Raw genomic sequence first — 14,307 nt, 5'->3', positions numbered from 1 at the left:
GTAGTAAGAGACCAGTAAGTACATGTTATCGATCCCTGTTTGCTGGAACACAAATCTCTCAACTTTTCCTTTTCATCTGTGTATGAATGTATTAAATGAGGACCACCTCACATGGAAGGTTCTGGTTTCCTCTGCTTGGGTACCAGAGGCCTGAGAAATATGTACTGAGGGGAGGGGATGGTACTAAATGAATCTTAGTAGTAAAGGGAGTTACAGGAAGAGCACAAGGTTTAAATTGTGCACCGGTTTGGCTGTCTAGATTCGATAGGTTAATAATTATGACACGTCCGTAGGAGGCAGATAGGAGTTAGTAGACTGACGATTAAACAGTGCAGTGGTATTGTTAAACATTACTAACAAAGTGGTGAAAATTTAGTTGCTTACATCTGTAAAGTGCCTCAAATTTTTGGTGGAAATAATGCTCCAAAATCACCAATTGAAGATTTATGAATAATGAAGATGAGGGGGAATGCATCGCTAATGTGTCATTATTCTGTGTGCATTGTGGTCTGGAGGAGTCATCGGACCATTTTTCCTTGAAAACAATGCAGGTAATGCATGAATGGTAAATGCGGAATGTTACTGTAATGCGATAACCTAGTTCTTTGAGCCTTAGTTTGAAGATACTATGTGGTTTCAGCAGAACGGTGCCAATTTCATTGCTGCCCATAAAACATTGGCATTATTGTACAAATCTTTTTTTCATCATGTTATCTCTATATTGATGACCAGGCTAGACCAAGATCTTGCAATTTAATATCGATAAACTTTCTTGTAGGGTTTTCTGAACCTTTCTGTGTACACCAACAAGCCCACATACCATCCAAGCATTAAAGGCCAAAATTGAATGCTGCATCAAAGAAATACTGTTACTGTAAATTTCACAGGAAGAGTATGCATATGGCTTAAAGCCATGGTATCCATTTACTGTATGTGCTGTTCCATCCATAATTTTCAGATGTCTACGTAATAAATCGGTACATATTTCAATAAATTTTTACAGAAAACCACTTTTATTTCAAATTCAAATCTTGTGCTCTAATGGTGTATGTGTATGTTTTGGAATGTAATTGAAGGAAACTTCCACTTTGTTAGATGCTGTTTGTCTGTGCTTTACGTGTACACATTTCAGAACCTTATATGCTGTCTTCAGTGTTTGTTATTATTATTATTATTATTATTATTATTATTATTAATATTATTATTATTATACCTTACATAACCCTCTTTCATATGGCTTGTCATACTTTTGAATGCTGTTATCTTGTTCACCATTGTATTAGATCTGTTATCAAGATGTATTTCATTCAGTACCGCTCTTGTAACTATTAAACAAACATTGAGTTGTACAGTAACATGTGAGCTGAGTGTGAAAACTTTGTTTCTGTGGTGAAATAAAATAAAAACATTACTGTGTGAGCTGCAGTGAAGAGAATAAGTCTTTGTAACACATGTAGTGCAAAGATAAACAGGATTACAGTACTATAAACTATGGCCAGCTATATAAAATATGTTAACTATTATACACAATATGTGTGAGGGATGTCTCAAATGGGGTGGGTAGAGGGAGGAAAAAAAAAGCCTGGAATTGGGAGGAGGGACTGGGAAAGGATGGCTAACTGCTCGGAGTAAGACAGCAGTTGTTCTGGATTGGAATGTGGGACAAAAAGCAGCAGGTGCACAGGATAGGAATATGGCACACAGGTATTGGGGCTGGTGAGTTCGTGTGGCACACGATGACAAAAATGTGGAAAAGTGGATTTGGAGGGTGTGACAGAGCAGAGGAAAGGGAGAGTGGTGGGTACACAGTGTAGTTACAGTGGGTTATGGAGATTGAGACAAAGAGGTTTAATAGAATGAAGGATGTGTTGCAAAAATAATTCCCATATACACAGCAGAGAAAAACTGGTATTGCGGGGAATGATCCAGATGGTACGGTTCTGAAGCAGCCAGTGATCGTGTGTTTTTTTGTGCTCAGCAGTATGTTCAATTCAGCTCTTGGCCACATTTAGCTACGGCCATTCATCCTTTTAGATGGCTTGTTGGTGGTGATGCTCACATAAAATGATGTGCAGACATTGCAGCAGAGTTGGTATATGATGTGGGTGCTTTCACATGTGGCCCTGCCTGTGATGGGAAAGGATAAGCCTTTGACAGAACTAGACTAGCATGTACTGGGTGGGTGGATTAGGCAAGTGGCTTTTGCAGCATCCTGTAGCACAGATCACGTCTGCTTTGGTCATAGTGTATGCTATCCTCAAACCATTTGTCAGCCAGATCACAGTTAATAGACATCCCAGCCACAAATCTTTATATTTCATCTCAAAATTGACTGCCATTCCTCAGACATTGCTTCTGACATAATTTCATGTCCATCCTGTTTTTCACCCTGTGCACGAAGATATCTAACTCTCAAATGAAAATCCTCGTGTCACTGAACTATTGTACAGCCTTGAACATAGTTTATTTGTGCCTTCTATTTCTCAAAACTGGTCAGCTTTACAACCAGCTGACGCTTCCATTTGTCTATTTTCCATGGCTACTTCACCCCATCCTGCGTCCGTGCTGCAGGTATCCCTGAACCACCTTTGCTCCTTCCACAAGGTACCGTCACTGTACAATCCCAACTATTACACCATATCTCCCAGACTTTACTCTGTTAGCACCTGGAGGCGTGCTCTAGACACTAGCTCGAAAAATAATTGAAGTTGTTGACATCCTACCCCTGCCTTGGGATACTATTACACATCAGCACCTACACCCTCCCCAAGTAAACCAATTCGCCAATACCTCAGAGCATCCAGGCCCTGCATTGCTGTCCTTCACACATGACAAAGCTTCCAAAACTCCCAACACTATAAGAAACACACAACTTAAGCAAACATAAAGCATTGTTGTCATCTTATTCACGAAAGAGCCTCAATTGCACTGAAGTTTCGGTCTTATCCAGTTACCCCACCTTTAATCCCATACCCAAATTCAACTATGCTTGTCTCAAAAGACCATCTGTCCTCTTCCCAATCCCATCAGTGTATATTCTTCTTTACTACCAATCCATCCAACAAAAGCCAACATAATCCCCAATATTGGAACCTGACTCTTCCATTTAATCATGATCTTTCCTCTCTGCCCAGTCACCCTCCAGGAATTCCTTACGTCCAGTTTGGCCTCACGATCTTTCCCCAGACACCTTCCTAAGACTACAAAATTCTCAATGTAAGAAAGAACAGACATCCACAATCTCAAGACAGCCACTGATTTAATCATCCTCCCTGCGAACAAAAAGCTCCACCACTGTGATGAGTCACAGAGACTTTCTCTGATGAAGGCATATGCCAACTGTCTGATTCCTCCACCTACAAGCTCTGTCATAGTGATCCTATCCCAGAAGTCCAGCATACACACACACACACCTTTTACATGCTTCCCAAAATCCATAAACCCAATAATCTTAGATGCCACACTGTAGCTGGTTACTCTGCTCCCACTGAAAGAATCTTTGCTCTTTTTTACCAGCACTTTCACCTAATTGCCTGTAATCCAGCCTCACAAATGGAATGTAGAAACCACTGCCTTCACTGACTTCCGACCATTCCCACACCAACACCATCTGGATCCCTATTCATAACTGTTGATGCCACCTTCCTATGCACCAACGTTCTGCATGCCCACAGCTTTGCTGCTATCGAACACTACCTCTCGCAACGTCCACCTGACTCCAAACCCACTACCTTATTCCTTATACATCCAGCTTATGGCATCCCTACACATAATTAATTCTCATTTGAGGAGAAGATACATGAACAGATTCACAACACGGTCATGGCCCCTACAAGGCACCCTCCTAAGCCAATCTGTATAAGGGCTACGTGTAGAAAAGCTGCTTAGACTCCCATACCCCATATTTGGTTCAGGTTCATTAATGATATCTTCATGTTCTTTGATGTAGGGCCAAGACGCACTATCCTAATCTCTTCACAAACTCAACACTCTCTCTCGCATTTGCGTCCGCTTGTTGTCCTCAGCCCAATGTACAACCTTCCTGGACAATGACAGCCGCCACTCTGATGGCTCCATGCACTTATCTGTCCATATCAAGCCAACTAACCACCAACAGTACCTGTATTTTGACAGCTGTCATTTCTTCCAGTCCAAAAAAATTGTTCCCATATAGCCTGGCCACTTGTGTATGGTGCATATGAAGTGATGAAAATTCCCTCACCAGTACGTTGAAGGAAGTATCTGCTGCATTGTCTGCATATCATTTTATGTGAGTATGACCACCAGCAAGTTGCCCACCAGAAGGATGATCATTGCCAATTGCGGCCAAGAGCAGACTTGAATGTACAGTGGCAGAACATGCTGCTGAGCACAACTTCTTCGAGTTCAGTAGCTGGTTCACAACCATGCCCTCTGGATTCTTCCACCTCCATCAGGTTTTCTGAACTCCATAATTGAAAGTTATCCTTGCAACATATCCTTCATGCTTGTATTTCTTCTGGCCTCAATCTCCGCTAACTCACTGCAGTGCACGCTCTCTACCTGTCAGTCTTCCCTTTCTCTGTCGTGTGATCCCATCGCAAGCCATGTTATCATCATTGTGTGCCACACTAACTGACTGCAGTGCTATCGCGAGCATCTACTGGTACCCCTCCCTCCCGCACCACCATCCGTCTCCCTCCGTCCTGCCCCGCTCACTCACTGCTGCCTCCATCAGAGATACAGTCACCCTTCCCCAACCGCTTCTTCAATTGCATGCGCACTGGAAAGTCAGTCCACACTGCACTATAAAGCACAGACTGCCAGGGAACTATGTTGATATATTTTGAAAACATGTAATTAAGTTTAATTGTATCAAAGCAAAATCTGTTGAGAAAACTAGTAAATTGTGATACTGGAACGTGTAGTACTGCTGACACACACTAGATTAGACACTTGTCCTCATTACAAGTGAAGGTCTGAGTGACCTGTCCCTTCTTTTAACCTTCCTTAACCTGTCCCTGTCTCCCTATTGTTGAAAGAACTATTAGTTCTAAAATGTATCAGTTGTGTAACATTTAATTTAGTATGTATTTGTTGGTAGTACTACACATTTTGTCCCCTGAAGATCACAACTGTAATTAAATTAGTGTTGGTTTGATGTGTACACAACATACATATGTACCAGCTTATTTTCTTCATGAATGGTTATTGAAATCAAAACTTTATTATAAACATTATATTTACAATGGTGTGTTGCCACATTTAGCTCCAAATTGGGTTAACTTCGATGCCATTATAGTTTAGGCTTCAGTAAAATATGCAGCATTAGACTGTTCATGACCTAACTAAAGAAATTACTGTTTAAGTGAAGCAGAAATGTACGGTTTGTTCATATAGTTCCATGTTCTGTTATTTTATTTTCATAAAATTTCATTTCATTTCCCAGTAAGATTTTCTGACTGAAGTAATTGTGCTTAATATTTTATTTCATGTTGGTAGATCCTTCGCTATCTATGTATCTGCAGCACAGTATGAAGATAATTCAGCGTTACTGATCTCTTACCTGAAAAACTACAATGTACTTACCTGTGATGATCTGTTTGAAAATTTACTATACAAAATAGTTGGAATGAATATTGGTGATAGTGTTCTTATTGCACTAGTCGTATATATATTTAAGGATAGTACACCATTTTATGATGTTTTTAGAAAGCTGAAAAACGAGTGATCTCAAAAGTGAAGCCAAAAGAAGTTGCTGCAGCACAAAATAAACCTCCGCCAGAAGTGACTGATGTGGTTCCAGACGCAGAGATAAAGGAAAATAGTGATCCATTCCGCCTCAGAGTGACTGTTCTTGCTTTAGAGAGCCCAAGCTGCTTCTATGTGAGATTGTATGCCGTGGAGGGTGTATTGTCAGAGTAAGTATTTCTTTTTGTGTTGAAGTAGTTGAGAGATGGAGGAGGTGCATGTTGAGGGCTAAGAAACCTAAGTTACAAGCCGCAGGGAGGTGGGCCCATAAGAATTTGAATAATTTCGTTGATATCCATTTTGTACTAGCTGATAAAAAGAGTACAAAAACATGACATACTCAGATACTAACACAAACAGTTACACTGCTTATATATTTGTATCCTGGTAGATTGTTCCTGGAGATGCACTGGTACAGGAAGCATGTGAATAGTTGTTGTCACACTGCCAGTATTAAAAGATTGTATGCACCAAATCATTTTAGTTTATTTTATCGATTGGACAGTAGATGATGAATCACATTTTTGGAAAGGCACGGTTACGAGGGAAGTGAGCACGATTTTTTTATATTTTTATTTATACTTTTATCTGTATCTCTTTTATAATGGTGTTGTAGAATAATTTTGCTGGTCAAGGCTTGGTCACTCAGAAGGCAGCAGTTTTAGTGCGTTAGCACTTTAAAAGGTGGTTGTGAGCATATATTTTAATATTTGTTAATGGAGTTCTAGAAGGGTCAATATTGGGTCACATATAGACTAATCATCTGCCATGTGTTGCACATCAAGTAGAACTAGTTCCTTTTAGCAGAAAACCCAAGTATTATAATAAGTTCCAATAGCCTTAACAACAACAGAGGAATTTTATAAGAATTATCGGCTGGTTTTCCACAAATGGTCTCTCTCCTGATTTTAAGAGCATTCAGAAATAAAAGTAATTTATTAACCCTTTTGGTGCTACAGTTATGCTTTCTGCATTCTGTACTGAGAGCAGCTTTGTTATGGCTATACTACTTACCAAACGCTGCTACTTCTGCTGAAGACGGTATTAAAGCCACTATGAAACACTTATCACCTGATTGTAAGAAAACTATGAGATGAAAAAACTTGATTTTTGCACGTCTTTCAGTCTGCCATATTTGCTCAATAAACAACTGAATTTCTTTTCATTATGTGCCATAGTTATTGGGCTGCATCAAATTAAGTAAAACCTTCCACAAAATTTTAAAGAGTTTGCAGTGGTAAAAAGGCATTTTGTAAACTTTTGATATGATTCATTTTAGCTTATCATTGCTTTGTATGAAATGTGAATAAGATATTGAAATTTTATTTAAAACTGAGAGCAGAACAATATATCATTTTGTGCTCAAGTTATCGATTTTTATATCCAACTGATGGTCCTACGTGATGCACCCCAATTCAGGTCCTGCGCATCATATATCATGTAGTCATAACAATTATCATATTTCATAAATGGTTAAAGATATCGAAACAAGGTTTTTTGCAAGTGGTAACATGCATAGAGGCACATATTTTGTATGGTAAATGCTCAGAACATTTTTATTCGTCAAGATATGGTAGTAACTCCTCTGTAGCAGTAAGAGGTAGACAGAACAGAACACGTGAAGATGTCAGTAGCGCTTTAGGAAACCCCAGGGGCCATGTTTATACATGTCCTCAGCACTTGGGGAGTGGCAGTGCTCAACGAGTTAATCTCATCCACAGCAGTTGAAGGGTTAAGACAACTGCTTTAATATAGAAACAAGAAAGAAATTCATTAAAATTTCAATTTGGAGCATTTTAAGTTGTTTTAGTGTAACATGTGTCATTCGTGAGAATGATCTGTGTTCCTCTAAGGATGGTCACGCTGATGAAACAGTATGGGCAAGGCAAGACAAGGCGTGGCGTGGTGAGTGCAGAAGCATTTACTGGACATGTGCATTCATGCCTTGGTGATGCCTCTTCGAGGCATCATGAACACCTCAGAGAAAACGGACATTCTAAAATGTAAATGTTGAAGACTAATGAAGGTTGTAAATCTTAGATCTGGAGTCCAGTTCGGTGTGGTAGGACATATCATCGATGTGTTAAGAGTTGATTACTTACTGATATTTGGATCTGTCTTCACAGTTGATGTAAATAGTTGAAATGATACAGACATATTGGCAGTTGTCGAAGACATTACTTGGCTGCGTTCCCGTAAGTTATTCAAACTATTTATATGTTGGGGAAACTCAGGATTCAGTCTAGTGCAATTTTTTGTGTCAGAATTGTAAAGTTTCCTATGAAAGATCATTGATTTATCATGTGGTTGAGCACATAGTTCCGCCCCCACCCTCCCCCTTGGGCACAGCCCCAGAAGCAAGGGTATTATGCCCACATGCAACGATTTTGATGCAATAATAAATATGCCAGTGCTTACTAACCTCAAACAATTATTTTTTTCTTGACAAGATCATTTACTATGTGAAGTTCATTCCTCAAGCAGCCCAAATAACTCATCTGCTCAGTCAGCTGCTCAAAAAGGGCATCAAATTTGTGTAGCTGACATCCTGTCAACAGGCTTTTCAATGCTGTAAGGATTGTCTTAAAACAGATGCCATATACTATGCACCTGTGATTGAGTATCATGACAGATGTGTCCTGTATGGGTTTGCGGCAGTTCTGTCCTCTAAAATGTTGCTCAGCTTCGAAAGACCAATCACCTACACTCCAAAAACATTCACATTTGTGTCAAGAAGTTTCATGTGTATTTGTATGGCAGCAGATTCCGTCTGTTCATGACCACAACTAACTGTTTGCAGATCGATTTTTGGATTTCGGTCCAAGCTCCCAGAAAAGTAAGTGCAGCAGCTCCAGTGGTGGACTTCGTTTTTAAACAGTTATAACTACAAAATGTGCTATGCCCCACTGTTGGACAAGCCACTGCAGGCACCTATTCCCACTTTCCTGCTGCCCCAACAGAAGTGTGATTGACAAAACTGTTTTGTGCTCAATCAGCACCTGCGACAAACCCTAGATGCATTCTCATTGATTGTATGTGAGTGTTGGTCTGTGACCTAGTTCTGCACAAAGTTTTGTTAGCAGTGTGGTCTTGGTGGCCGGAACAAGGAGACGCAACATTTTGCAACTATTTTGCAATGTGATACAGACTCACCGCCACAAGCGGATTCTTAACACTAGCCATTGGGTGGTCTGAATGCCCAGTTGTCATCGCATTCCTTCTTTGGCCTTGCATCCCTGAACCAGGTGGCTATGGCACAACTTTATTTTCCATGACCACCCCAAGACCACCAGTGAGAGAGGGTATCCATTGATTTTTAATGAGAGAGGGTATCCATTGATTTTGTTAGGCAATTTCAGGGAGCTATGTGGTTACTGGTGATGTATGCTCTCTCCAACTTTCCCATTATGGCATGTATGTCATCAACAACCACCAGTGCTACCATCTGTACCCTCTCTACAATCTTTGCCTTCGAGGGAGCTCCTCACACAGTGATGTCTGACAACAGGTCCCCAGTTCACATCTTCGCAGTTTAAGACTTTCTGTCACAACAACAACATTGAACACCTGACCACTGCCTCTTCCACCAAGCCTCCAACCCAGAGGCCTAAAGAATTGTCAGAACATGTGAAGCTCAAATGCACAAGGCCTTAACGACAGTGTTGACACAGTCTATCCAAAATCTTGCATGAGGTATGTTGCTAGACCACCTATGTCCTACGCTTTGTACAGCATGCCCAACCCAAGTACATGTCTGCCTGTATGAAGGGTGCCTTGTGTCTAGGCCCCACGTTCAGTTGCCATGGGGGGGGGGGGGGGGCAAGGGCTTATCATAGGGGGGAGGGATTTAGTATCGATAGCAACCCAGAGGTGCTGCAGCTCGCGACAACTGTCTGCTGTGGTCAGAAAGGATGGAGCTGCCATGTCATGTGGATCTTGCATGGAGCTGGAGCCACAGGGTGACCAGTACTCTGTTGTGCTATTCTGTGTGAAGCACTTTGTCTAATATCATACCGCTTCAACTTTAGCAATGCTGCTTTGTTTCTGTACTATCTTAGTTTCACTATTGGTATATTTTCAGTGTGCAACTTAAAATGATGCTTTTACTTTGAATGGGGAAAGAATATTTACCTTTTTGTGAAAATAACTTTCTGAAATGCATTTGTTCTTTTCAGTCAAAACAGTCATTGAAGGATTCATTTTATTCCTGTATTGTTATTGTTGAGAAGATAATTTAAAGATATATGAAGTACAGCAGTTTTTCTACCTTCAGAAACCAATTTTAGTCATCTGATTAGTCTAAATTTGCAAGCACTGATAATATATACTGTGAGAAAGCAATCTAAACATGACTTTTGTAACATACAATCAAATTCTCAGCATGGATGAAAAGACTAGTACATAATTATATTAAGAATTTTTGAAACAGTGATGTAATAATTTCATTCTCTGGTTTTCAAGATTTATGATATGGTTCTTTAGTTTCCTTATAAAATATTTGTTATTAAATTCCATTTTCTAATGATGAAAAGTTATTATTATAATATAATAAAATTATTTACATATTACAATGTTTAAAATAAATATGCTGAGGAGTTAATGTGCTTAGGTGTCTGAAATTTACCTGATCTTTTTCTACAACCCATACCCATTTCATCAATGTATGACTCTGTAATTGCCATTTTCATTCATCCATAACAGTTAAACTGTGTACCAAGTGTCTGTGTTTTGGCAATTATTATCCTACAGTGCTGTCAGCCTTGCAGTTCTGTCAACATTGAGTGTGTGCTTTTATTTATTTATTTAATTTTTTTAACTTACATTAATTCTGCATAAATTGGTACATTGGGATTTACCTCTTATTGCAGTGTTGTTGGTGCAGAAAGTAAAGATAAATTACATTTGCGTAAAGTAAAATAGATGCTATATAACTACGGATTTTGATGATGGGTAATTTTGGGTAGCTCACTGCATGTGGTTAGATACTTAATGTGAGAGGTTTATTGGTGGAGCATTCCTTGTGGAAGATAGAAACTCACACCATAGTCCCAGAACAGCTCATACTTGTACTGTTCATTTAATTTACAACCTGGAATCGGACAGTTCTGGAAATGTAGTTAGGAATGAAGTTAGAAATACAAGGAATGAAATGACAAAGTTTGGCAGAGGTGAACGTGTGTGTTGAGTTTTGAGTAATCTAAATGTGGCGAAGCAAAAGAAATAAGGGAGGTAAGATATTTGTTTGTGTTCCAGCATGCTTTCATGTGCTGGTTTCCCCGTACCAAAAGAAATTAATCCAATGTTTAAGATATGGCTATAGTAGCGTTGATGAGGAATAACTTTCACTAGTTGATGAGGTATTCAAGATTTATTAATGATGCAGGTTGATAGAAGTGAATTCTTATGCAAATATAAAGTGTGATTATGAAAGTAATGCATAGCAAAAAACTTAATGTAAAACAGAGTAGACCAGTGCATTTGCTCTTTTTAGCAAGAGATACATTTTGCTGTTGTGATAATCAATGGTGGTCGACACCTGAAAACCTGCAACAACTGCTCTTTACATTGCCAGAAGATTAAGGAGAGTATATGTCTTTCAAAATGTCATGGACTCACTGCAAATTAATATGGCAATACACTGAAGCAGGTTTTACTTTATTGACATTCCATAAAAACTTTCATTTACAAATCCTGTTATATTATTAAATTAAAATGATCAGCTGCCGTGGTTACCCATTTAGCTTCCTTTTATGCTATAACATTACAGGAACTCCAACTGTTCACAAATTTTGTTCATGTATTTTTGAAATGAGTACTTTCCTTACCAAAAGCAAAGCTCAGGCTGATAACCATCAACTTTTATTTTACATTTTTTCCTATTTGTAATGTTACCTCCAACATCCATGGAGGTGTGTCCAACTGATCATCTCCAAAGTTCCCCCGACAGTGCCTACAGCGTTGATAACTATGGGCGCCACCAACTGTGACATTGCGATTCCTGCAACCAACTGCACTTGGTACAAGGAGCAACTCCAAAATAAATAAAATAAAATAAAGAGCAGAAAAAAATATATTGAAAAATATAAATAACTTAGGAGTAAAGGAAACAACTCACCTAATAGTTGAGATGCTGGGTCATCAATAGGTACATAAATAAGATTGAGAACGCTCATCACACTCACTCTCTCTCTCTCTCTCTCTCTCTCTCTCTCTCTCTGTAACACACGCGCACACACACACACACACACACACACACACACACACACACACAGAGTTACTCAGCTACTACTAAACTTGATAGTACAATTGCCTTAACAAATGCTTTCGATTTCCGGGTGACTAGGGTACAGAAATTTCTGTATATTTAATCCAACGGGGAAGTTAACCAAAATTTAATGCTACTGGAATCTATATCGTCCCAGAATGAATAGGAGTGTTGGACATATTACCACAAAACAATGGGAAGAAAATTTATGATGCCCATATTTTTGCTTTTGTCACAGAAACCTTTGTTTATGAAACAATGACAAAGCATCGTTGTTCTAATTGATTGTTACTCACCACATGACATGAGACTTGAGATTTATTTGATGTCATGACATGGAATAATACCTGCACAATTAGAGAAACTTGTCATTTGTAAAGCAGAAGTGCATAGCAACTGAAATTTTACACTAGTAATGGATTTAAAGTGAGGGAAACTAACTTGCCTTGAATGAAGGGAAAGCTGTAGCAGTTATAAAACAGAAAAAAAATTACCAGAAAATATATGAGGATAAACATACATACTTCATTTGTAGTGTATTACATTGTTTCATTCATTATACGTTTTTAATGTGAGTTGTCATAGGATTTCATGTAACAGATACTTCAGAATGCCAAAAATCTGCAGCTTAAACTTGAATTGATGATCAGTTTTTGTATTTTCGGTATATTTTTCCATAAATGTGTCATGGATTTTTTGTCGTGTTGGGTTTGTGTGTAAACTCGAGCTTTGATCACTTTCTCTGTCATAATTGTCAGCAATTTTCTATGTGCCATGTGGTACAGTAGTCAGTCAGCCCAAGTAAAGTCAAGGAGGCTTCACAAAATGGCACAACTTCCATGTGCTACCAGATATTATGTAAGTGTTTGTGATAGAGGAGTGTTGGTAACAGTGCTGATTTCATTAGATAGTGGATAACTCAGCTTATTTCTCTGTAGGCATGAAAACCTGTGTTTTCATGTCAGTGAATGATTGCAAAATAGTTGTAATATGCTTGTATGAAAGAACATTAAACATAGTTTGCTTTTTTGTTTGTACAGATTAATGAAAGAGCTACAGGAGTACTATAACACATCCATCGGTATTGAAACTTCATGGGAAGAAGGAGAGAAATGCTGTGTTTTTAATGCTGCAGATAAATTGTGGTGTCGAGGAATTATTACAAACATCACAGATGATGAAGCTTTGGTATGACTAAGAATTAATGTTCTGTACTTAGTAATTTCTTATGTGTATAACAAGGAGCAAACCTTTTATTATTCATGGTTCAAAACAAGCAGAAAATATATTTATATATTAGCTGACAATAAACTTAAAGTAAATTTTACAGTTACATTCACGTATTTTGTTGGCAGTACAAGGACTTCATAATATTCTAAATAGTAATAAGAAATAGAGTTAGGTGTCCTAGATAGAAGACCTCCACAGTCATAGTTGTGAAAATCATTCGCATTGTGCTAGTCCTGAGTGTAAATATATTTTACACAAAATTGTTCATTTATGACGTAGTGATTATGTTTGTGATAACTTAATGCCTTTTCAGGGACATTTAAAAACTTTAGAAGTTACAGATGATGGGATGTGTAACATACTCATTATAGTCCAAGTGTTTAAAGCTATACAAGTAGTGGAGCAGCAGATTCACTGTCTCTCAAAAAGCAACTCTGATTTTATAATAATAATAATAATAATAATAATAATAATTTATCGTGAAAAAAATTGTATTATAATTATTATTATTATTGTGAATAAGCCCATTGGGACTATGCAAAGTAGTTAGAGGTGGGCATTTGCCTTCCTTTGTGCCCATATGTCTTTTGTTCTCTTCTTGTGGGGTTCCTTTTTCTCTTGGGACCATATTGTTCCAGTCTTTTTCTGTGATTTTACCTCCTGGCCAGCTTGCCATTTGTGAATTTTGGTTCTGAAGGTTTTCCAGTTTTATACATCTTGAGGTGTAATTCCTGCCAATTTCAGATCAGTTTTAATCTCACCAATCCATTCAATATGTCTGTTTTGGCTTTACTCCTGTTGTCAAAGTAGTCGACTATTTGTTTATTAAATTTGTAATAATAATAATAATAATAAATAAAATTATTCCATTGACTACTTCAAGTTAAGCTGTGAACTGCTTGCTGTCAGTCACATGATGTAGCTTGTTAGTCACATTGAGGAGAACGGTATTGTCTGCACTGTTGAGGTTGTCTTGTCATGCTGTGTTGGCTGATGTTGTTCAGAACCTCAAAAGTCAGTGAGGTAAGCAGTGACAATCAATAATCCAGAATTAATGTTCATTCTGCAGTATGCTGTGTACT

General features: G+C 38.4%; 1 protein-coding gene across 3 annotated transcripts in view; it reads left to right on the top strand.

The window, feature by feature from the left end:
* The window catches only part of LOC124595488 (RING finger protein 17), a 485,726-nt gene that overhangs the window by 379,176 nt on the left and 92,243 nt on the right, over positions 1–14,307 (top strand). For all 3 annotated transcript variants that reach the window (XM_047134251.1, XM_047134250.1, XM_047134249.1), the window contains exons 18-19: positions 5,692–5,900; positions 13,036–13,183. In XM_047134251.1, the coding sequence (XP_046990207.1) occupies positions 5,692–5,900; positions 13,036–13,183 (357 nt within the window). The remainder of the gene's footprint in view (positions 1–5,691; positions 5,901–13,035; positions 13,184–14,307) is intronic.

The sequence above is a fragment of the Schistocerca americana genome, chromosome 2 (assembly GCF_021461395.2).
Source record: "Schistocerca americana isolate TAMUIC-IGC-003095 chromosome 2, iqSchAmer2.1, whole genome shotgun sequence".
NCBI classification, from domain to species: domain Eukaryota; kingdom Metazoa; phylum Arthropoda; class Insecta; order Orthoptera; family Acrididae; genus Schistocerca; species Schistocerca americana.
The sequence above is the reverse complement of the archived record's forward strand: the minus strand, read 5'-3'. Positions and strand labels throughout refer to the sequence as shown.